This window comes from Oncorhynchus gorbuscha, linkage group LG22, assembly GCF_021184085.1.
Source record: "Oncorhynchus gorbuscha isolate QuinsamMale2020 ecotype Even-year linkage group LG22, OgorEven_v1.0, whole genome shotgun sequence".
NCBI classification, from domain to species: domain Eukaryota; kingdom Metazoa; phylum Chordata; class Actinopteri; order Salmoniformes; family Salmonidae; genus Oncorhynchus; species Oncorhynchus gorbuscha.
In genome coordinates, this window is record NC_060194.1 from 17,721,623 (window position 1) to 17,747,355 (window position 25,733).

At 41.0% G+C, this 25,733-nt stretch overlaps 1 protein-coding gene across 5 annotated transcripts; it reads left to right on the forward strand.

The window, feature by feature from the left end:
* Positions 1-82: 82 nt before the first annotated feature.
* On the forward strand, positions 83-25,733 carry LOC124009381 (la-related protein 4B-like). 5 transcript variants are annotated; one of them, XM_046321168.1, is made up of 17 exons: positions 83-564; positions 3,332-3,465; positions 10,094-10,253; positions 11,096-11,263; positions 11,593-11,671; positions 12,309-12,445; positions 12,711-12,814; positions 16,647-16,757; positions 17,001-17,054; positions 17,379-17,615; positions 17,937-18,046; positions 18,247-18,519; positions 18,803-18,851; positions 19,182-19,349; positions 19,599-19,777; positions 20,023-20,131; positions 20,318-25,733. In XM_046321168.1, the coding sequence occupies exons 2-17, from the start codon at positions 3,385-3,387 to the stop codon at positions 20,639-20,641; spliced, it is 2,343 nt and encodes a 780-aa protein (XP_046177124.1). In that variant the 5' UTR covers positions 83-564; positions 3,332-3,384; the 3' UTR covers positions 20,642-25,733. The 5 variants fall into 5 exon arrangements, with proteins under 5 accessions (XP_046177124.1, XP_046177125.1, XP_046177123.1 ...); XM_046321169.1 differs by lacking the exon at positions 83-564 and adding an exon at positions 2,818-3,085; XM_046321167.1 differs by lacking the exons at positions 83-564; positions 3,332-3,465 and adding an exon at positions 7,803-8,294.

A 25,733-nucleotide genomic window follows, 5' to 3' on the forward strand; every position in this document is an offset into this window, starting at 1 on the left:
ATAGGGCATTATTTCCACTATTTGTATCAGTTTCAATGGCGGACTGTTAATTTGAAGGCGAACCAACGATTCCTCTATTGTGGCTGTCTTCACACAACTGGAACAGCAATTTCTCCATTCCCGACTGGTAGCTACCTCGAGTGATCCAGCTAGCTAACGAACGCTTCGCATTGAGAGTTCTGGGTTGATGTTCCATATTTACTTTCCTACTAGTAGAACCCCCCGCTTGGTAAAATTCGAAGAATAATATAGATTATTTTAATTCTACTGCACAAAACAAGTGCAAAGTTAATAGCTACTTGTAAGCTAATTTGCTAGCATTGCTAGTTAGGAAAGCTAACGTTACGGTATTTTGTTTTCTGAGATTTGGCTAAAAGGGCGGGTATTCTTTTTGTTTTTACCATCCCAGCCCCCAACAGCTTGTTATTGCTCATTTGAAGACTGTAGTAAATCGTAGCTAGCGTGCTCGTTAGCTTGATAATATCGTGCGTATTCAGCCAGGAAGCCAATTCAAGGCCTTGCTTACCACAAGTCTTTGCATCGTCGTGCAGTGAGAGCTGACAGGTGAGTAGCGCCCATTGCTTAGTAACGAGCCAGCTCGCTTACTCGTTGTTGCTAACTGTCGTCCGGTAGCTGCCTAGAACTATAACAATGTCGTATAATTAGCTATACGATAGCAAGGTATAAATTCAAGTTTACTGAAGCGGCTGTCAAACTAATTTAGCAAGTTAGCCAACTAACGCGGTTTGCTTGTTGTGCGTTGTTTTTAGCAAATGCATAGCTAGCTAACGTTAGCTAGTAAACTCCCCACGTTATAATCTTGCTACTTTTAGCTACGTAACGTAAACTACACGAATATGGAAATGGCTGCGTTTGCTAACGTTAGATACTTAGCTCGTGAATTAATTGGTAACTAGTCGGCTAACTAGCTCAGTATTCACTATTCGACAGGTAACGTTGGCACAGATAGCTAGTTGCTAAATGTTTCGTGACTTTGTTCGTCAGCAAATCAATGTGCCACCGCAGTGACGTCCGAGTTAGGTAGCTACAGACGTTGCTATCTAACTACCAGCTAGGTTACTTGCTAAACTGGCGAGCTATGAATGGCCTTGTTTGGAGCGTCAGGTGCACATAATAATTGGTGCCTAGCCTTTAGAATAGCCAGCAGGTCCTACTTGCTTGCTTACAGCAGCACTAGGGTCAGACAACATTCCTGTGTATATTAAGACTCTGCAGAACTAGATATGGCTCGAAAAACGTACCTCAATCCAGGGTTGAGAAATACATTGTACTCCGAATTGCCCCATTATCCCAACTGTTACACCAAGAAGATTCAACGATTGCTAAACAACTAGCAGTCGTTCAATCTTCTCGATGTAATAGTTGGGTTACTGGGGCAGTTCAGGGTACAATGCATTTCGCATCCCAGGATTGAGGTATGTTTTGAGCTATTTCTCGAGCCGGCTCCAGTGTCTTAATATACAAAGTATTCCTGTCCGACCCTAGTGCAGCTGTAAGCAAGCGGGTAGGATCTGCTGGCTCACCTTTGGAATAGTCTCCATCAACAATTGCTGTTGTAAAAAGGGGTCTATAAATACATTTGATTGATTGGAGGTGAATCATGCTGGAGGTCGCCATTTTTCACTGAATGCTGATGATACTCTGCTCTTTCCAGCAGTTTGGGTTAACTTTGTAGTTGAACGGGCTTTACATAGCATTACTTTATAGTATTTTACTAGCCAGAATCGCTGTAAATGGCAGTCATATGCCACCATGATTCTAGCCTTCTCTCAGATCCGTTTGGGCTCTTGCCACAATTCCATAGGTAGCTAGTTAGCAAAAGAGCTTTGACTAGCTAGCTTAATCTGGTAGCTAGGTTAACGATCGTCCTATCCTCACAAATAAAAAAACACACACAATGGAAATCCTCCTTGAAGGCTTTACCTCATCGCATGGTCTCTGCCGAACTTGTCAGCTGGAGACTGAAGTAACAAGCCTGCTCTGTATCTTACTATAGTATCCACAGTAATTTTCCTGAAATGTGCCAATAATATCTCAATTAAAACTGATAATGCATAGTGCAAACAAGTTGGGTAGTACCAATGATGGAAATAGTAAAATTGTCTGTTTGTCAAGTTGTCTGAGGTAGGGACTATTCAATAGGAACTTGTCAACTGTTGACAGCCATTGGTGGGCTATATCAAACCTATCATGTAATTTAATCACTGATGGCATGTATTGCAGTCAACACTTGTAGTGAACAGTTGTTGGAACTCTGCTTAAATTGCCATTTTTGTAGAGACCAGAACTTTGCTTGCATAATGTACAACAGCACAGTCCTCAAGTGACAATGCAAAATTTCCCAAAATACTTTTCGATATTTGGCATATTTCTGGGGTGTCCAACCCTGTTTCTGGAGAGCTACCTTCCTGTATGTTTTTGCTCCAACCCCAGTGGTAACTAACCTGGTTCAGTTTATCAACCAGCTAATTATTACAATCAGGTGTGCTAGATTAGGGTTGAAGTGAACCTACAGGATGGGAGCTCTCCAGGAACAGGGCTAGATTACGCCAGGGCCTTCCGTTTCTCAAAGAATAAGCATAAATGCACAAATAGACAATTACATACAGGGTTAACACTTAAATGATAACGAGTTATGCCCATATGTCAAATAGGTCCATGACACAATATTAAACATGACAGTTAAAGATTAGTGTGGGAACCTTGTAACTGTTGGCCATGATCTCTGAATTAGTTGTGCAAGAAATGAGCACAATTGTTGACTTGTTGAAACAATTGCTTTGATAACTGTAGTTAGTTGTGCCTTGCTTGATGGAAAAGCATCTGTTTAATTCTTTACAATGGTCTGTTAAGCCCAGCTCACACTGTCTGTGGTAATGAGTATGTAGGTCAAAGGTCGTGAGCTTTACAGCCATGCCATTATTTTTCTGCTTTGTTTGCGAACACAACGAGAGCTCATGTTAGACAGGCATTCGATTGTTGGGGGATTATCATTTCTTTACAAATTGGACCTACTGGATAGAAAAGGGACATTTCCAATGGTGTTCATACTTATAGATTGCATGTATGTTTTGTTGACACATTACTAATGAAATATTTCTTTGCACTTCCATGGTGAGCTACAGCATTGGTTGGCTGCAGTGTTTTCTCTGTGCATATTCACAAGGAATCAAATGTGACGAAATGGAGGCACCTACCTCAATTTGTCCAATATGAAACACTTGGTTTCGTTTTCCGTTGCAAAACGTTCCGCTATGGGGTGCACTAATGAATACAACCCTGGTAAACTTATTTGTTTCTCTATCCGCAGCTTACTTGGTGACAAAGAGACTTCTCCCTGAGGAGCCAAGAAGTAGACGGCTCATGACTTCTGACCAGGATACAAAAGTTGTAGCTGAACCACAGGTGCAGCAAGTACAAGAAGCAAAAGAGAGCTCTCATCTGGTAGGTACTAAATACTAGGCTACTAGAAATTCCGCCAATGTGGAGAACACAGACGGAATCCATACATTTAAAACGGATTTCAACAATATTCAAAATGTAGGGAATCAACTAAATGTAACAAATGTATTAATTTGCACATGTTTATCATGGCATTAACAGGATGCATCAGTGATTCGTATTGGTTTGGTTAACTTTACCATCACATGTGAGCTGCAAAAACACTGCTAAACAACAGCCTCTTGCTAGGTGCACAGTATAATTAAAGGGCAACTGCACTCAAATCAACATTTCTCCATTTTCGCCAAACTCAAAGGTGGTTTAAACATTGTTGAGGACTTAGAACATTCAATGTTGTTTTTCTATTAAAGTGTGGTTTTCTCAGGTTCCCTCTCAAAATCAAACGAGAAACTGCATTTTGGGGAAATCTAAACGAAACCAGGCAAAAAACACATGCCTTTTTAACTAAAACTATACTTCTCGATCATCTAAACCAGTGTTTTCTCATCGTATGCTTTACAACAGTAGGGGAAACCTCTCTTCTCTGAACTGGTTTGGTAAACATGGCTTACCTCTCCCCACTGATGTAGCCTAATTCTATTTTAAAAAGATGTTGGTTGCTCTCCTGTGTAATTGGCTATATTCTCCCACTTAATGCATGTTTTATCGCTGCAAGAGTTGATTTCATGTTTTCTGACACTTAGTGAGTTCCTTAGGCCTATTTGTAATTGTGTTTGTAACTCAATTTTTTTGACTCATTGTAGCTTCATGGACTCCAACTTTTCCTCAATTTCAAGCGCCGACTTTTCCTCAATGCGAACTGCTGTTGCTGTTTGGCGCCGAGGTCATTTATATAATAATACTTTGGTGGGTGCTTATATTTGTCCTAGTTCACACATGTACAGGTGTGTATTAATACACATGTGAATTGGAATTGTTTTATTTTTTGCATGTCCCAACTCCCCCTGAGATGCCCCTGTAGAATGTGGTCACAGCCAGGGTCTGTCATTATCAACATCGACCCTCAAGCAATTATGGTTACGTGCCTTGCTCAAGGGCACATCGTCTGTTTTTTCTCTCAACTTGTTGGCTAGCAGCTTTTCACTTACTGGCCCAACACTCTAACCGCTAGGCTACCTGCTGCTGCTTTCATCACTAAGTGTATCTTTTAAAATTAAGTATACAGTATTTATAGGGACAGACATTCTTTAGTTGGCATTTTAACACCTCAGTCATAGTTCTGCTGCAAACTTTCATGTCTTTTCTGCTTCCAAGATACTCCTGTACTGGTATCCCTACACACTCCTCACTTCTTTCACACAATGGAGATGTGTGTGTCTCTGGGGTCACATCCCAAATGGCAACCTATTTCCTACATAGGTTGCCATTTGTGTAGCCTACCTGCGTCCACACGCTTCTTAACTAAATGTAGCCTACAGCATGCAAAGACAACATGCTCTTCATCTAATAAAACATACAAGCCTTATGACAGATCTATTGAGCGAGACTGCCAGCCACAGCTGCACCATGCAAGGAGAGCACAGCAATGTGGCTGGCAGTCTTGCTCAATAGATTTGTCATAAGGCTTGTATGTTTTATTAGATGAAGAGCATGTTGTCTTTGCATGCTGTAGGCTACATTTAGTTAAGAAGCGTGTGGACGCAGGTAGGCTACACATTGAAATTCCCCTTGTTCGTCAATCTCTTGAGTTGGAAAGAATGTTAAGTTGAATAGCCTAAATGAGGGCCAAAAGGAAAGCTTATTCTCCCAAATTAGGAAATGGAAAGACACCGCTGTCTTTGTCCAGTTTAATTTAGGCTAAACACATGGCATACGTTTGGAAACAAGATTGGTTTCAGGAAAAAGTCCCCAATGGATTCTTGAGGTGTGCCGTTTTCACGTCTCAATCCAGGGACTTTTGTTGTTAAGGTAATTATTTATGCCTCCCGCCACTCGCCTTATTAAAGAATGACCTTTACTTCCATGTGTTCCTTGTTAACATGTAGTGTGTGATGTTAAGCATCTTATTCTATGCTGCTCTGCTCAGCGCTACTGTGCCATATGCTGTGGCATATGAACATTCATGAATAGCACATATGACCTATTTAAAGCTATGTGTTGGCCATATCTTATCCAAATGTGAAAGCTGTTACATTAATGACTCCAATGCTGCTGCCACTCAATGGAGTCTGCCTGTCGTTGGTTCTAGTATAGTACTAGTTAATGCTCTATGTCAGGTTGGAGATAATTGATTAATTTCAGGATCTGGCTGTCCAATAGACGTCCATTTAGTTGTAACCTAGGCTATATGCCAGAACCTGTGGGCTTGTGAGGATGCACAAGTATAACATTTCCTGTGGACACAGCACCCCCCCCCCCCCCCCCCCCCCCCAGGTCGTTTGAATCCGGGGTGCTCAGCACATTACCAGTCCACTGTCTGTCTACCCTGGGTCTGGAGTTCAACGTGGCAGACCCAGACGGACCAGTCCAAATTGTGTGTTTTGTTTAGTATCCCTTTCAGGCACTTTAATCTATCCCTGTGTACAAATGAACACTTCCCTGCCTGTCTGACTGACTAAAGGAGCAATGAAAACATGCTGTGCACTCGATGACAATGTCCCCCGACCCCAATGTCTATAGTTCATAATGAATAACAGCTTCCCAAAAATAACATTTCCAATCATGCTACTGGGGAAAGGTGAATCACTCCCCTCAGTGAGGGATGGAAGCACCAAGGCATTTTATTGGGAAAGGTCAAGCGGACCTGAAATGCTTTGGACATGGTAGTCAGTTATGTCAGGCCAGTTTCTATAGCAGCCAGGTCAGATGTGGGAGGGTATTACATTATTGCATGACTGGATTATAGGCTCTTTGTTTCTCCTGCCTTGGTCTCAGTGTGGCTCTCTGGTTTTGATGTAGCGTTTTGTCTTGGTGTGTGTTGTAAGCTTGACCAGACAGCCCATTGAGTTTGTAGCCTAATGCAGTGTTTTTAAAGTTTTTTTATTTTTATATATAGACCCGGGCAAATAGACAGAAGCTCCCAGTGAAAAGCAAAGGGCCTTGTTGCTGTTCCATCAATGTATTATATCACTCTGAAGAAAGCTGGATTTACTTTGTCTCCCCTTTGGATACTCAGCCTCTTGAATTTCCCACAGCAGAGAATCATAACTATCCACGTTTTCCATTAAGGCTTTTTGTACCAACGATGTCACGTTAATGCAGAATTCTGCATTTTTCACACAGAAAAAATCAAATTGTTATTTAAAAATCAAATGGTTATTTCTGCTCTGGTTCAGTCACAGTTCCAAATCATGGATGTAAAAGGACTAATGTTCTCTTTCAGTTGCACTTCTCCACTCAATGACAAATATTTGCTATCAGAAATCAGATTCCCTCATACACAAACGAAATTGGATCGGCAGACAGCGCTCTGACTGATCTCTGTTAGCAAGTTAAAATGCAAGATGAACTTGAAGCAAAACATGAGGAAATGTAGCTAGCGTCGTTCTTTCTATGATACAAAACGTTAGGAAACGTAGCTAGCTTTGTTCTTTCTATGATACACAACAGTAGGAAATGTAGCTAGCTTTATTCTTTCTATGATACAAAACATTAGGAAATGTCGTTAGCTTTATTCTTTCTATGATAAACATGCAAAATGGCCTGGCTTTTTAATTATAAGCTAATTGTGTGGCTGCTAGCCAAATGGTGTTGACAAAAGTGCATCAGATTAAAAACGAAGCCATTTTTTAAATTATATTTGCTTTCAAGAAAATGTATAGTGTCACGACCCTGACCACTATTGACCGCAAACCACCACTTGACTTTCAATATACGACTCTGGTGAAATGGTTTAAAATGCACATTTTTGGATGGTCTGCATTTTGAAAATGCTGATTTCTAAAAGCTAGTGTGACCCCTGACACTTGTATGTAGGTTATGGATATTGGTGTGTTACTTAAACACAGGTTCATCTGACACCTAAAGGCCTATTGGGTGTGTATTGCAAGAGAAGCCTAGTGTACACACTGGATAATCCATTTCTCAGGCAGCTTCTGTTTTTGGCTAAGGTGGATTTAACAATAACCTACCTTAGCCATCAGTATGTCTGTTCGTTGGTGACGTGGGTTTGATGTTTTGATGGAGAGAGCATGACTCAGAGGGTAACCGCAGCAGTGATGAAACCAAAGCGCCATTAAATGGGAATGAGTGACAGCGACGAATCAGCGGCTGCCACGTCGGACACCTCGGCAGCAGTGTGTCTCATTTTTTTATTTTCTCTCTCCCCCAACAACCTGTCGCTCCTCGTGACCCAGAGGCAGTTTGACAGCACAGACGGACCACAGAAGCAGCCACAGCCTCAGAAGCATCAAAGAGCAGTGTAGACTATGGGAGGCAGAAGCCCGAGGAGGGCATGCTGAATACGCTGTGCGACGCCTGGGAATCAGAAACCTCTGGAAATAACCAGGGGATAATAGACTCTTGGTTGGTGTGCTCGGAAAGCTCTGGGAATATCCAAGAGGTGATACAAGTAGTCTGTGTTGTGCTTGGCTCTGAATGTGATTGAGGTGCCATATGGACTGTGCAGCAGGTGCGACGACTGTGAGCCCGGAGTGTGCAGGGCATGATTGGATGCGCCCCTGGATTATTTTCTTACTGTAGGCAGCGGAGAGTAACTGTTACAGACATGCCGCTTTGCAGCGGAGAGTAACTGTTACAGACATGCCGCTTTGCCTCAGGACTCTAGTATGGCTTTTACCAAAGCCCTTCGCTGCAGCCGTGTAGCTTGTGAGTCTTGTGTAAGGAATTGGCAGAACAATTACTTATCTCTTGTGAGTATGTCCAGACTTCTCTTGCCCAAAGCAGTGGTGCTCAATCTGTCATTTTTGCAGTCTTAAGTATGTTGTCTTGATATCTCTTATGCCAGATATCTATCATTGTTGATTTTACTTAATGCATTTATCATAAACTCCGGTTTCTCAATGATGTAGCTATGGCTATATAAAACAGTTTGTTCGTTGTCAACCTTTTTCTGACAACATTTTGTATATTTTCCTTGATTTCTTCTGTGGAACTGACAGGGAAACATTTAGGTTACACTAGCATTTTCTCACTGAGTCTGTTGCCTCAACTCAAAGACTAGGCCAACTCAAAGACATTTAGGCTATTCAACTTCTGGGATAACTAGTAATCCCAGAAGGGATGGTCTGCTTGCTGTGTGACAAGATGAAGTAGCCTATATCATCAATCATTGTCTGCATGCATAGTAGTTAATTCATACTGGCTATCAGCTTTGCTGTACTGAGATGAACACACATTTGTGATCACTGGCCATTGCTATTTGCACATTGGTATTTGTATGATCACACCACAAATCAAAACCAGCTTTATTTATACTGCTCACTTCAGAATTGGTATGCAATGTGCTTTACAGGAAACAAACTATGAAAATAAAAGCAGAAATATTTACTTCACACAAATATAAGATAAACATAAGAGTGACAAACTGAATGACTAAAAATCACCCCAAGGAAAAGCAAATCTAAAATATGTGTTTTAAGATATCTTTTAAATATGTCCTCAGTTTCAGCCTCCATCGGGTTCTCTGGCAGGCTATTCCGAAGGCTGGGGGCATAATCACTAAAGAATGCCTCTTGGTCCTAGGCTTTGGGATAGTTAAAAGGCCAGTGCCAGAGGACCTGAGGGACCTACTGGGTGTATATAACTTAAAAGCATGTCTGACATGTATTGAGGTGTACAATCGTGGATAGATTTTAAAAACCAATAGAAGAATCTTAAAATGTATTCTAAAGCTCACAGGCAGCCAGTGCAGAGACCTTAAAACCGGTGTAATATGTGCTCTCCGTCTGGTCTTGGTCAGTGTCCGTGCTGCAGCATTCTGTATGTTTTGCAGTTGACCATTGGCTTTCTTGGGTAGACCAGACAGGAGAGCATTACAGTAGTCATGCCTGCTTGTAATAAAAGCATGGAAGAGTCTCTCTGTATCAGCCTGAGAGAGAAACGGCCGCACCTTTGCAATGTTCCTCAGGTGGTAAAAAAGCTTTTTTGGTCACGTTCCAAGTGTGTGATTCAAAATTGAGTTCAGAATCTAAAATAACACCTAGTTTTTTTTAACCTGTTGTCTTTATTGCCCATGAATTAAAATGGGCGACTAGATTCGCTCTGTGCTTTGGCTCCAACAATAAGTACCTCTGTCTTGCCTTGATTTAGCTGGAGAAAGTCATGAGCATCCAAGTATTTAAATCACTAATACAGTTTAAATCCTCTGACACAAATGTGAAGTTGTGTATCTTCTGCGTAGCAGTGAAAATCAATGCCATGCTTTCTGATAACGCCGCCAAGGGGTAACATTATAGATAGATGGATATATGAACAGTACGCAAGGTTGAATGGCAGAGCCTTAAAATTAATGACTATTGTCAAATTCCTGGAGAGTACCTTCTCATTATTCCTTGATTTAGCCTATATTCTGCTATACTGATAGTATTCTTATACATCTGTACTCCTGTTATTGTTTGTTTAGTACCCCTCCTTTCTTTTGTCTGCTGAAGTCTGGAGGCCTACCTGAACTCATGTATATAATACTCTCCTATCTTGTCTCCTGCCACAGGAATCTGCCAAGTTTTCTGACCTGAACCCCAATGCAAAAGCATGGGCCAATCACATGCTTAACCTGGACACCGCCACTGCGACTGGGACTGCGAACACACCTGCTCTCCAGCCATGGAAGGGTGGCTGCGATAGCAGCTCGGCTGACCCTGGGCCAGAAGGTCAGCCATTTTAAGTACCGGCTGGAGATAGCCACGGTAACAAAGGGGTCGTGTCCCAAATGGCACCCTACTCCCTACATAGTGCCCTACTATTGACCAGAGTCCTGGTCAAAAGTAGTGCACTATGTAGGGATTGGAGTGCCATTTGGTGCGCAATCCCTGTCATCATGGCGCAGCCATGGGTTGAATCATTTATACTCAATTTAGTTAAAGGGAGAGCTATAAATATTACCAACCCATCCTTCCTTCTAACACATAATAAGCAGAATCATTTTATGTGCAGACGTTAAGATTAGTCAAGTTTAGCCGTCGTGGCAGTTCACAAGGGACTGGTGGGGACATGAAGGTTATCAATTAGGACCAGTTTTATTCAGATTGACACATCTACATTTTACTCCTAGCTCATTATATGAAGTTATTTGTGGTGATTAAAGTAGTCACATATTCATGGTATCCATTTTAACATCTAGATACTTACCTCACTTTCCCCTTGTATAGAACAATGTATTACCCGTACTACATACATCTGTAGCTCAGTTGGTAGAGCATGGCGCTTGTAACGCCAGGGTAGTGGGTTCGATCCCCGGGACCACCCATACGTAGAATGTATGCACACATGACTGTAAGTCGCTTTGGATAAAAGCGTCTGCTAAATGGCATATATTTTTATTATATTATTATGTAGGCCTATTGTTTCTTCAACTTAAGCCATCGCGGTATTACTAGCTAGTGTTAACGGCTTTCTTGGTTGTCCCTTTAAGTCTGTCCAGACTATGAAGCCAGTGAAGACTGTAGCTTGTGTTAACTGCTTGGATGGTTGTTTCCTGTTTTACTCTGTCCAGGCTATGAAGCCAGCAAAGACAAAGTGTTTGAGGAGCCCCTGTTGGCCGACCCAGATGAGCCTCCACCGGTGATGATGGCAGAGCCAGCCCCCATGGCCGCAACCGTCACCCTGGAGGGCTCCGACCCTGCTGCATACCCAGAGTCTGGCCAGGAGGCAACTCACACAGGTGGGATCCTCATCCACTGGAGTGGAGACCATTCACTTGAGTTGAGCAAAGCGTCTATGAAAGTGATACACAATTATATAAATGGTATTCTCATTGCACTGCAACATTGTGTTTTAGAATATTAGAAATGTATGCATCAATGAGTTTGTTTTAACTTAAACAACCTGTACCTAAAGGGGACTGCGTGTAATATAATGAATGGTCTAATGTCATTAGAGTGCACTATATAGGGAATAGTGTGCCATTTGGGACAAGGCCTGTGAGTTGAATGAAATGAAGGGTCTCGGCATGAAAGTGAATGTTGTGTTGTCTGTTCCCCCGATGAGCAGACGGTGAGCTCCAGCAGGAGAGCCGTCAGGAGGACCTCCGGGAACACCTGAAGAAGACCCTGGAGTTCTGTCTGTCCCGGTGGGTAACAGTCAATACTACACACTGATTGTGTCACAAATTACACCCTATTCCCTATATAATGCACAACTTTTGACAATTGACCAGTCGTACTCTGGTCAATTGGCCCTGGGGAAAAGGTAGTGCACTATATAGGGAATAGGGTGCCATTTGGGACATAGACATTGCCTACTATAATACAGCCAATAATGCACTGGGCACACTGTACTGCAGAAACCATATAATCTACAGCCGTGCAGCACAGAGGCACAGCTCTGCCATTACAGAATACAGAACCCGCCTGACCAAACTTTAATTGGCTCTTAGGGGAGGTAGCTAGGGGAGTAAAGTACACCACTACTGTTCAATTTATTATGCTGTTCCCCATACAGTATGTGTCGATGCTGGGCCATAGTTTTTGTTGATAGTAATCAAGTGCTGCCAATGCTAGAATACAGCCAGTGAAATATGTCACTGTGATGATGCACAATGGCCGCACACTCATTAGTTCTCTTTGGCCCTTTGTGGGAGGCTTGTTCTAAATGAAAGCTTTATTTCATGCTGTCAAGAATTCCCTGGTGGGTGCTGTGGGGAGGGAGGAGTGGCTTAGGCTACAGGGAGTGACTTACCGTTTTGTCTTGTCTCTTTTCACTTACAGGGAGAACCTGGCCAGCGACATGTACCTTATCTCTCAGATGGATAGTGACCAGTATGTGCCAATCGTGACTGTAGCTAACCTGGACCACGTCAAGAAACTCAGCACGGACGTGGAGTTAATCGTTGATATCCTACGATGTAAGTGACACCCTTCTATTTGAAACTATCGTTCACTGAACTTTTTCTGATTAACTTGATACTAACAGCAATTTTTGTTATTGAGACTAAAGAGACATTGCAGGCAATAGATGTTTCATTTGGAATGGTTTCATATGGATTTCAGTTGTATTAGTTAACCTTCTTTCTCTAACATCAATTCCTAGCAACATTTGTTACATGGCAATAAAGTTTTCAGATTTTGATTATAAATTCACTGGACTTGAATATTGCCCTGCCCCTGTAGCTCTGCCGTTGGTCCAGGTAGATGAGAAGGGGGAGAAGGTGAGACCCAACCAGAACCGCTGCATCGTCATCCTCAGAGAGGTCCCTGAGAGCACTCCTGTAGAGGTATGTTCACTGGCTAGCTGCTGTTTGAGTCCCAAATGGTACCTTATTTCCTATGTAGTGCACTACTTTAGACCAGAACACTAAGGGTTGTGCACCACATAGGAAACAGGGTGTCATTTGGGACATTCTGTCTGGACCATTTTAAAAGAAAACAATGACTTACCTTTGACTGACTGTATCCAGTATGGCAGACAGTGGAAAGAAATCATTCAAGTTTCAGCAAGACTAGGTCAATTTCGTACAAGCTCTTATGTGTCTAGGCTATATGTGTGTTTTAACCTGGGCATTGTAGGTCATTTCTTGTTGAGTGCACAGCACACTACCTGAGGTGTAATCATTACTCCAAACGAAAGCTTTCTATTGGGCAGATTCAGGTAGGTCCCTCCATTTGCTGAACCTGTCCAATCGAAACAGTAGTTTTCGTTTTGCAACTGTTTGTAATAATGATTACAACCCTGAGTCGTTTTCCTGGAATCATATGTCATACTGGTGTATATGTCTGTCAATTTATTTCTTTACTCATCTTCCATCTTGCGACGTTGACACCCTGTTAAATATGTTATGAGCTGTGTTAGAGTACCCATACTAACATACTACATACTTAATGAGTATATACTATTAGTTAATTTTAGTACACTGTAAACTAACAGTATCCTTTCAGTTGAGCATACTAGCTCTTCGCCTGTCTACCGAAAGTTGATGCTGTTGCTATGCGACTTCTAGCTAGTTAGCATAACAAATTACTAGTAAGACATTTTACGACTTCGGGTGTGTTTTTAAATTCAATCTGGAGTGCCAAAGTGTGCTCGTAAATTCAGAGCGTTGTCAGTTTATAATTCAGAGCGTTTCCCTCTCGGGGGGCACATTGGACGTTACGACTAGAGATTGACCGATTATGATTTTTCCATGCGTTTACCGATATCGATTATTGGAGGACAAAAAAAAGTCGATACCGATTTTAATAGGCCCATTTAAAAAAAATATATATATATATATGAATAAAAATATATATTTTTAAATTTATTATTATTTTTAAAAACTTTATTTTGTATTATTTGTAATAATAAAAATAATACTGAATGAACAATTAACCCATTTATTTTAACTTAATATAACACACAAATAACATCTATTTAGTCTCAAATAGATAATGAAAAATGTTCAATTTGGTTTAAATAATGCAAGAGCAGTGTTGGCGAAGAAGGTAAAAGTGCAATATGTGCCATGTAAAAAAAGCTAACGTTTAAGTTCCTTGCTCAGAACATGAGAACATATGAAAGCTGGTGGTTCCTTTTAACATGAGTCTTCAATATTCCCAGGTAAGAAGTTTTAGGTTGTAGTTATAGGAATTCTGACAGTCGACTATTTCTCTCACTACCATTTGTATTTCATATGCCTTTGACTATTGGATGTTCTTATAGGCACTTTAGTATTGCCAGCTTAATCTCGGGAGTTGATAGGTTTGAAGTCATCAAGCATTGCTAAGAGCTGCTCACAAACGCAGTAAAGAATGAATGAATGAATGCTTATGAGCCTGCTGCTGCCTACCATCGCTCAGTCATTCTGCTCTATCAAATATCAAATCATAGACTTAATTATAATATAATAAACACAGAAATATGAGCCGTAGGTCATTAATATGGTCAAATCTGGAAACTATCATTTCGAAAACAAAACGTTTATTCTTTCAGGGAAATACAGAACCGTTCCTTATTTTATCGAACGGGTGGCAACCCTAAGTCTAAATATTGCTGTTACATTGCACAACCTTCAATGTTATGTCATAATTTTAAATTCTGGCAAATTAATTACGGTCATTGTTAGGAGGAAACACAGTTCGCAACAAGCCAGGCTGCCCAATCTTGTTGCATATACCCTGACTCTGCTTGCACTGAATGTAAGAGAAGGGACACAATTTCCCTAGTTAATATTGCCTGCTAACATGCATTTATTTGAATGAAATATGCAGGTTTAAAAAATATATACTTCTGTGTATTAATTTTAAGGAAGGCATTAATGTTTTATGGTTGGGTACATTTGTGCAACGAATGTGCTTTTTTCCCCCCGCGAATGCGATTTTGTTAAATCATTTGGCGACGTTGAAGTAGGCTGTGATTCGATGATAAATTAACAGGCACGGCATTGATTAAATGCAATGCAGGACAAGCTAGTTAACCTAGTAATATCATCAACCATGTGCTGTTAACTAGTGATTATGTCAAGATTGATTGTTTTTTTATAAGATGAGTTTAATGCTAGCTAGCACCTTACCGTGGCTTCTTTTGACGCTGCGCTTGTGTAACAGGTGGTCAGCCTGCCATGCAGTTTCCTTGTGGTTTGCAATGTAATCGGTGTCCAAAAATACCAATTATGAAAACTTGAAATCGGCCCTGATTAATCGGTCGACCTCTACTTACAACGGCAGTCAAGCACCCAAGCTAACGTTGACTTGCTTGCAAGCTACTTCCAGACACATGGGACCACTCTGACCATTTTACTTGCCCTAGCAGAGCTGGTTAACCAGAACGTTGGTGACTAACTATGCTCCTGGCAACTATTTAATTATGCTTTTTTTGCCGACGTTTACTGACACCGGCCATATTCAACAGGTGTTGAGTGCTTGAAAATGCATTATTCTGCTCTCTGGTACACTTGGACGAGAGTGCTCTGAAATCGGAGTAGATAGCCAGAGCGAATTTAAGAATGCACCCGAATGTCCGTTGAGAACGTCTATACAATTTAGCTAAGCTAAGAATAATGGGAATAATCAAGTCAATAAACGTTGGGTAGTTAGCCTACCTATAGTTAATATACTGGCTAGTTTGATGTATAAGTAGCCAACTAACGCTAGGTAACTAGCTAACAACATACCGGTACATACTGCTGTAATGATTATGTTATGTGGTTCGTAAGCGTGTAACTAACAAATTGCCCAGCCAACGTAACGTGCAAGGTAACTTATTTGAAGAGTCATTACTTTGCGCAACATTTTCTTAACATTTGACATAATTAGTTAAAGCAATGAATTTGTATCCACTCTCGTTGTACCTCGGCTGCATATTTTCCGCCAATTTCTTCAAATCTGAAAATGATGTGAAGCTACGCCCATTTCCTGAATGCATTATGGTCCCTAAAGTACGGAAATAGTGTCCTCTGCTTGTGTACTTCATATTTTGGCGAATTTAGTACGACATCCGGGAACTTTTGGCATACTAACTATATCCATACTATGACAAATAAGCATACTATATACTCAATTCACGTCACAAATAGTACAGTTAGTATGAGTATTCTAACACAATGACACATTGTTTATACAGTGTTTAGAGGTTTCAGCTATTGTGCAAGTGGGTGGTTATCCAAATTAATGCAGTGTGACAAATTAAAGGGTGATGTTTTTAGCTGTTTAGAATTCCGAACATTTTAATGGTGTTATTTCAGTCTGAACTGTACTCCCATTGGGGAATATTGACAATATTTGACATTGATAGGGACAATTTTGTTTTTTTGTTTGTTGGATACAGATACATACAAGAGGGAGTGTGTTGAAAAAGCAGTGTGCCAGACCGCCCTATGCTTTTCAATCGAAACCAGGAACTTGCTCACATTTCCTGTGGCGTTTTGGCATTACTAAAGGGATAGATCAGGATTTTGACAATGAAGTCCTTTATCTGCTACTCCAGAGGCACATTTTTGTATGTCTCTGTGTCCAGTATGAAAGAAGTTAGTTTCGCCAGCCAATGCTAACTAGCTTAGCATATGCTAGCTGTACCCAAAGACTTAAATCCTGAACTATCCCTTTTTAAACTTGACATTTGCTCTTGTTTTGCAGGAGGTTGAGGCTCTTTTTAAAGGAAAGAACTTACCTAAATTCATAAATTCTGAGTTTGCCTACAACGACAACTGGTTCATCACCTTTGAATCAGAAGCAGATGCACAACAGGTAAGGAACATTCTGTAATGTCGCACCATTGCATGATCATAGCTCTTGATTTTGTACTTTTCCCCTGCACGTCATAGCATGTTTTAGGATTGTAGGGCTGGTCTATGTTTGGTTTACAACCGCTAGTTGTGGCCATACCGGGTTTTATACTGGCCTTGAGCTTACGTCCTTCTCAGCGGGTAGACAAACTGAAGACATATGTTGTGCTGTTTCTGAAGTGTTCATTTAACCTTTTTTTAATAGGCATATCAGTATCTTCGTGAAGAAGTGAAAACCTTCCAAGGGAAACCTATTAAGGTAAGCTAATTCATGTTTTTTTGTGTTAAGGTTAACTTCACCCATTTACTGTACTTTATGGAGTATTGGGCTTCAGAACCTATTTCTGTCTACATAACAGCAACTAATGCTTTCCCCCAAACGACTTCTAGTGGATGATAACAACAATTCAATCTACAGTGTTTGTTTGGGTTCATTTAGAGTTAACATGAAATAATACCCTGGAGAAATGTGGCTAATTTATTCAAATCTCTGTGCACCGCTTTGAAAAATGGCTACTTTGAATATTTGTTTTTGAGGAAAAATCAATTTTCTAAGGAACTCTAAATTCTAAACCCCAATCAGGCACGGATAAAGGCGAAGGCAATTGCTATCAACACTTTTATGCCAAAGAATGGCTACCGCCCGGTGGAGGTAAACCCATATGCTCAACAGCAGCAGCAGCAGCAGCAACAACAACCACAGCGTTACACCTCGTACTACATTCCTCCAGTGTACAGCCCTCAGCAACAGTTCCCCCTCTACAGCCTTATCACTCCACAGGCCTGGTCAGCCACCCACAGCTTCATAGACCCTTCACTGGTGAGGACAACAGTCATGCACACACCTACAAACCTACAATACAGACTAGGGTTGCAGAATCCCCAAAATTCTGATTGGGAAATTAATGGATTTTATGCCTTTTCTCTCCTGATTCTGGGAATCTTCCCACAGGTGTTTCTGGAAAACCTGGGAATTTTAGATACAAATTAAAAATGTTTGAGAAATTACCAGGATTTTTCAAACCTACCACCCACAAACCTACAAGACATCAAATGAGAGATTTCATAACTTCACTGTATGATATGCTACTAGAACTCCTATAAATGTAATTGATTTAGTGTTTCCTTCTATATTCAACAGGTTACATCATTTCACAACACCCAATTCATCAATGGATTTACAACATCCCATAGTTTTAAACCAGCGACGTCTCCTCTTGCTGGTGTTAGGCACTACTCTCCCAGGAATAGGTGGGTACACTGACATTCCTAATGTACACGATACTACCAAGAATGTCTACATGACTGTGCTTGTATTATAGAAATAGAATGGGGATACCTGTTCTACTCATTCAAGTCAATAATTCCATAATGTGTGCTCATTCCAATTCTATGGAATGATGTAGGATCTTTAAACATTATTGATCAGTGTTTCTTGTGGAATTTTTCAGGAATCACACTCACAATAAACCTCACCTGAGGCCCACAATACCCAACGCAGATCAGCGTGGCACAGGGCTCCTGGACAACCCCACCATCTTCAACTTCCCCACAGAGCGCATCTTGAACGGGGTGCCCCGAGGTTCCCCCCAGACGACGCGGCTCCTGAGCCAGAACAGAACCAGGTTACCCCCCTCCACCATGACCTACCCTAGGAGGGACATCGGTACGGGTCGGGTGGAGCCCGTCAGCACCGACTACTCACTGGGCATGGGCCGTGGAAGGTAAGTGATCATCCACTATCTGCATGAGCTTCACCACCATAGACATCCATAGGCTGTGTCCCAAATGGTACTACATTTGTTATTTAGTGCACCACTTTTGACCAATGCCCATTGGATCCGGTAAAAAGTAGTGCGCTGAATATGGTGCTATTTGGGACGCATTATAATTTTACTTGAGAGAGCATGGCGCTCATGTTTTGGAATTGAAATCTAAGGCTAAATTGTGCTTCAAATAGATAAAAAAAAAAGTCAGTGAATATTTCAAATGTTCTCTCTCTTAAAGGACAAATATTTATGGTTCTAGGAAAAAGAGGGATGACAACAAGTTTACAGTAAGTACATATTTTTTATCTCTCCTCTTAAACTAGTCTTTGACTTTGAGAAAGATCCATCAGTACTGATGCTGAAGGCTGTGACCACCTGACTGAATGTTTGTATTGCAGGGATTTTGTAGGTGTGGTTGCCAGGCTGACTTTAGCACCCTGGCCTACATACTGCGCTCCTTTTGACCCGCCATATGGGCTCTGGTAAAAAGTAGTGCTCTATGAAGGGAGTAGGGTGCAGAGGTTGTTTTCTCTGACTCACTGCATTGTGCCGACTCCGGTGTTGCTTAGGGAGTGGCCACCCTGTCTGACGGTGTTTGATGCTGTTTTGTTATATAGAGAGTGGCCACCCAGTCACCCCCTCCTCAGAAGCCCCCATCCCCCAGCTTTGAGCTGGGGCTCTCCAGCTTCCCCCCCCTGCCTGGGGCTGCAGGCCACCTCAAGACCCCTGACAACATGTTTGAAAACAGACTGGCCAGCATGGTAATAGGAGCCACAAAGGTCAGGGTCAGTATTTACCACCACAAGCTGTCATCTCCAGGCCACCGTACTCTGTGCGTCCCAAATGGCACCTTATTCCCTATGTAGTGCTCTACTTTTGACCAGGACCCATAGACTTCTGGCCAGGGAATATGGTGCCATCTGGGATGCAGCCAAGCTCTCATCTCCAAGCCAACATAGTGAATCACTTAGCTCAACATTTCAGCTTTGCTGTCAGTCGGTACCTGATGTGTTGTTTTTCTCACCCCGTTCCAGAATGTAAGTGTTGATGCCAGCGGTGCAGGCTCCCTCCTCCCCTCAGGAGGACCCAAGGAGCCACTGAGGACTTTCACGTCTCCACAGCCCCCGAGCCTCCTGCCCGCTGCTCCCTCAGCCCTGACCCTAGCACCAGCCTCGGGCCCTGCCCCTATCCCCACTCCCTCCCAACCCGCAGAGTGAGTATATGACACGTGTGTTTCACCCCCCACACACACATACACACGTTCTATTTAGAAAAGCATAACTTATTTTGTTTTTCATATCATACAGTATCTTTTCTCTCACACTTGTCTCTATTTCCTCATCAAATATGATAGATACAGTAGCTTGGTGTAGAAAAAAATGAACAGAACTGACTTAACAGCATTTCATGCCCTACTCGTCTTTATGAATGAATTGTGAGATGCTGTGTGTGTTTCAGGGAAGTGAAAGTTCCGGAGGCGAAGCAGGAGAACCGGGTCTCTGTGGAGCTGGTCACTGACACGCTGTACACCGCTAGCAAATCTGTTCAAGTCAATGGGGCTGCTACAGTAAGTGCTGGTTCACCAAAGCATTTAAACAACCAGGTGCAATTATTGATATTAGTTGATCTACATCTTTTGATCGGTATAGATGCTAACTTGTGGTTCTTATTTTAATGCATGTCAAACCAGGGTGTGTAGTCAATGTCCTATGAAATTAATCCTCTACAATGTAGCTTTTTTTTGTGTGTTCAGGAACTGCGAAAGCCCTCTTACGCTGAGATCTGCCAGAGGATTAAAGACCACGCTCCGACACTACAGGCCCCTAAAGAGGCCAAGCCAGCCAGCAGCGCTGCCTCCGCAGGAGAGGAGAGGAAGTGCCCTGACGCAGCTCCAGGGGACAGGGGTGAGCCCAAGGCCCCCCGAGAGACATACCCAGGCTCCTCCAAGCCTGCTAACCCAGGCAGACCCCGAGAGGTCCGGAGACCAACCGGACGGTGGCCCTCACCACCTCCCCACCACCCAGGGAAGGGTCCCAGCAGCAAAGATCTCAACACCCCCCCAAAGTACCTGCAGTAACCCCCAACTGCAATAAAGTCCATTTCAAAACAAATGAGTGAGAGGAAAAAAATCTGGAGAAAGTCAGGGCTATTGAAATACAACCTATCCCAAAATCATCAGTCAGTCACAGCATAGAGAGGATGTGTTTCTGGATCAGGGCTTACTGACAATAGCACCTCAGTGTGCATGTAGAGAACCGTTCATCTTTACTTATTTATTTTTTGGGAGGTTTATTTCATTTGGATTTTTTTTTGCATAATTTTGTGTCAATCAGTCAAATGAACTCTTGTTCAGATTAGTGGGATAAATTCATATGTCCAAACTGCCTTCCAAGATAATATTGTGAGAGTAGGTAGACTGGAAGCCACCCAGTGAGTGAATGAAAGCAAGTGGATGAGTAACGGAATAGCGGTTTAGATCTTGTTAGTTGTGGGGGGTGTTTCTGTATGTTGTATGCAGTCCTAAGATGTAATGTGATTCCATTGCAGGATGAGATGATCAGTCAGTCATGAGATTGGCGTCCCAAATGACACCCTATTCCCCGAGTAGCGTACTACTCTCGGTCAAAAGTAGTGCACGACATACGGAATAAGGCGCCGTGTGGGATGCAGCCATAATTGTTTTTACATATTTACATTCATATGCAAGGTCAACTAGTCTAGTGTCATTTTAGACTTCACTGAAATCCACAGAAGACTTACTTTCTGAGGGATTTCTGAGATTCTTTTTGCCAACACGGAACTCTTTGTCATTGTAACACCAGCATATGATGAGAATACATTTATTTGCATACTGGTTTTGATTGTTGGTACAAGTACCTCTAGTTGTTGCGTGCTGGTGGTTTTAAGAGCGCCAAAGTCTTTATCTGGTATTTCTTGTGGTAAACAATAAAATGTAGTTTTCTGCTATCCCATTCACAGGAGTCTGTTTCCTAGCCGTATAAAGCACATTGCTAGTTAGGCCTCTTAGAGAGAGGTACTATCAGTGTCAGTAGAAATCTACATGTATTTTCATCTCAGAAAAAAAACGCATACATTTATCACGTGGTGGCTATTGGTGACTCTACTCCTAAATTTAGCTGTGAAACGAGCATGTCAAAGACTAGTTCAGTGGGCACATGTTGGCAGTGGAGGTGGCTAGGCTACTATAAGGAGTAGGCAGTAGGGTTTTGGCAGGGTGCAAGTGACTTCATTATTTTAGATAGCTATGGTGCTAGAGGATGAACCTGGACCGTGTTACTTCAATGAATCTGGTACTGTACTTAGAAATTAATACTTGATACATGTCGTCAACTAAACTTTGCACTATTTGTTTTGATTCTGGACATACAGAAGCAAAAAGGGAACATGTGAATCTAGTTTCATATTCTCTGAAATGTAAAGAGGAATATTGAAACTGCTGATAGTCACATTATAAGCCCTTTAAAATATCAGTTATACAACAAATGTAGTTTTCTCCTTCTTGGATTTCAACTTTTCTTTCCATTTGACTTGCGCATTATTATTAAATGTTGTGGCAGTGTAATCAGTTTCAGAAGATCTAAATGTTGACTAATTCGATTAACTTCTACATGGAGAAATTCACACAAGTTAAACTGTTTACTGCCATGTAAATGCCTACTAGACATACTTCCGTGCAGGATAAAAATAACTTCAGTCTTGAGTTATTTTCTTTTGTGCTCACTTTCATTGATTTAAACCTGTGGAGTTCCACTAACAATGGCTTATTTTTGCAGTGGTGTTTTATTTGATTTTGTTTTCCATTTTAGGTAGTGAATTATGAAACCACTGGTACGTGGTGTTTATTTTTATTTTTTATAAAGCGGTTTGTTTATTGAGTATTACAGTAGCAAATTATAATGTGGATTTACACCTTAGATCAAAGGTTCCCAAACTATGTCCTGTCCCCCCCGATGCATGTTTTTGTTTTTGCCCTAGGACTACACAGCTAATCCAAATAACCAACTCATCAAGCTTTGATTTATTTAAATGAGCTATGTAGTGCTAGGGCAAATAACTAAATGTGCACCCAGGAGGGGACCCAGGACTGAGTTTAGGAAATTATGGTGGCTCCAAAACATTTACAATTAAGTAGAATTGGTTGAAAGGAAGAAGTGGGGTTTTTCCTTCACTACAAATGTTAGATATTAAGGTAAAAGATGAGGCAGCCCTTTTAGAATGAAGGTATAGCTTTAGTCATTGGGTGACACTCAGAAAATATGAGAAGTAAACTGCACCCTGTGAGCAGGCAGAGTATGACCTTTGACTTGTTTTTGGATGCTGTAAAGTCCTTTCAGTTTGGACAAATGTTAGGCAGAGCAGGCAGCACTGTTGGGCTGTTCCAACACCTTCCCCTTCATACAGTAGAAATGCCCAGTTTATTTTTAGCATGGTTTTCTTCTGGAGATTTCACCTGGCTCTCCATACAACAACCATATAGCTTCCAAATTCCCTCTCTGTGCTTTGTATAAATCTCTAAGTAGAAAAAAAAGTGGAACCTGTGTGTTTCTTTAGTGTCTCATTGACGTCTTCCTGCAACAAGGAGCTACCCTGGAGTACTCTGCTTAGAAAAGAGGACTTAATTCGGAGAGAGGAGACATTGCCTGTATTGATAGTCATTGTTGCTTTTGATTTGCATGCCGTTTGGTTTGCAAACACATTTGGGGAGTTTGATTCTGAAGGACTGAGATGCACTTATGGGCGGTCTTAAATGGCAGATGTATTATTTTTTTGTTGTTTTTTTCCTGAGATGGTATAAAAGACATGTTGTACCGCATCTGCTTATTTAGAAACCAGTGCTGTTTATTCCATGAGATATCATTAAAGTTTCTTTTCAAGAAAAAAAATATATACAATTTTATATATTTTCAAATGTATAATTTCCATCCGGTGTTTAAAAACTTGAATTTTATTTAAACTTGAAAATGACTTTGCCTTAACTTTTATACGAGACAACGTAGAGTTAGTTTATTTTTTTTCAAACCCCGACATGTTACTAAGGGAGACGCATGGAAATATTTAGTCATACCTAACGTCAGGAGTCTTACTTGGTCTTAAAGTACAAATCTAGCAGCATTTTGGTTTTGTCAAATTTATCTCGACTCTTTGATTAACTTTGTTCCTTGTTTTTATTTTCTGTTTGTTTTGGGGGGGAAATATAAATCCTGTAAATGCAAAATAGTCAATACTGTATCAAATATGTTCTTTGAACTGTGTGCTTTGCTTGTACAGTTGTAAATAATCAGAAAATATAAAGAGGTACCTTAAAATGATTTAAAAAAACATATATTGATCTTGTTGAACTATTAATGTCGCTTTTGAGCTGGATGTAGGATATCTAAATGTTTGAATTTCTTTTAAAAAAAAAAAAATGTTCTGATGTGAAGAATTGCGTCTGCCTCACTTTGCAATGTGGGCAGGTTGTCTGATTGTAACTTTTTAAATGTCATTCTCATTCCATTTCCATGCGTTTTCTCAACAAACAGGTGTTTGTTTCTGTTGTTTAGCCCCTTCACTGTGCACAATGAGAAAAGGGGAGAACCTACCTGTTGTACAAATACACATCTTCAAATGATAGTACAAAGTCCATTCTCTGTCCTGTGACAGACAGCTTATATCAATCTGATGTGTGATTTGGCCCATAAAACAGTTCTTTATGAATCACAGTAAAGCACATTTGAAGCACAGGAATATCAAATCTTTCACACACAACCAATGTCAATTCCTCAACAGCATACTGTATAATTTGTTTGGCGCAAATTGATTAAGCATGGTTGAAATTCTGTCATTTTGTTTTTGAGTTTTTTTGTTTTTCATGACAATGTACATCAACGGAACTTTCGTAGCCCCCAGAAGTAATAACTGTACTTTTTTTTTTTGGTAGGCTTTACCAGTGTTTAAACTCAATCATAATAGTGTAGATATATTTTACACTTCTCATTTTCTTGCAGAAATGATTCCTGGCACACTGTATAACATACTGTGCATTGTCTTTTTGTATCCTTTGATCACACATGTGGACTGTTTTAATGTGGCAAAAAAACTGTGCCATTTAATTTGTTTCAGCCCGGCAGTTTGTTTGACTTGTACATAATATTTAAGCGCCTGCCATTTATATTTTGATATTTGTTGTTACTCATGGGAAGTGTAGCTGGTCCAGAATTATAAAACTGGGAATTAAAATCTGATACCACTGACATTAGACAAAGTACTCATAGCAACCTGCATCTGACCGGGCTTATGAAGTCTAGGCATGATTGTAAATTTAAGCTGGTCTATGCTCGTAGGCCTATCTAATACAAAATGCTGTTGTCTTTGCAGATTGGGTATGGATATGTTATCAGGCTGGGCACTGTGTGTGAGTGTGAAGTGTACCACCTGGGGTCAGCAGAAGTATAAAACACAAATGCAAAGTTGACTGACGGTCAAGTTAACCCAAGGTTCATTCGCCAGCTAGGTGTGTGCAGCATGAGAAAAATATTTTTCATTCAATGTTATTGGTTAATCTCTCCAGAAGATGATGGCACTGCTTACAGTACGAAAGACTGACTGAACTTGTGTTGAACTTTTTCTTCTTTCTTTTGCTCGTACTACTAAAGCCTGTTGTAATGTTTGGGCTGTTCTCCTTGTGTTACTGTACACAGACAAAGTCTCTCATATCAGGCCGTCTCGTTCTCCTTGCCCAGTTCGCTTCGATCTGCTTCGTCTCACCAGTTTGACAGTGCCATGTATATTTTTGCAACGGCTACAGCTTGTTGTAAGTTGACCTTGCTTCTAAAGTGATGTGACAATGCACCAACTGACTGGAATGAGACACAGCCATTGTCTCACTATCAACTCACTGTGGTCAATTAACTCATTTTTACCCATACCATGTTACGCTAACAGCAGTGGACAATCGCTGACTTTATGGGAGAGAAGAACATATGAACATAAGTTGTTCATGGAGGTATCTGAGTGCTTTTGATTTCTTACCTATTCTTCCATTAAGACTGGAATCAAGCGTACATGTCAACTATTGATAATTTAAGTTACTCTTGTGTCATGTTAAGCTGTCTAATTTGGAGGGGGAAAATGTAGCTTATTGAAAAATAAAGATTTAGGCACTGTTA

What these genes read in the sequence shown, in the direction of transcription:
- LOC124009381 (XM_046321167.1), top strand. Translation starts at nt 8,211, where the DNA reads ATGGCTTTTACCAAAGCCCTTCGCTGCAGCCGTGTAGCTTGTGAGTCT. An exon ending in AGAACAATTACTTATCTCTT is followed by an intron (nt 8,295 to 10,093) that starts GTGAGTATGTCC and finishes CTCCTGCCACAG; the next exon opens with GAATCTGCCAAGTTTTCTGA. An exon ending in GGCTGACCCTGGGCCAGAAG is followed by an intron (nt 10,254 to 11,095) that starts GTCAGCCATTTT and finishes TACTCTGTCCAG; the next exon opens with GCTATGAAGCCAGCAAAGAC.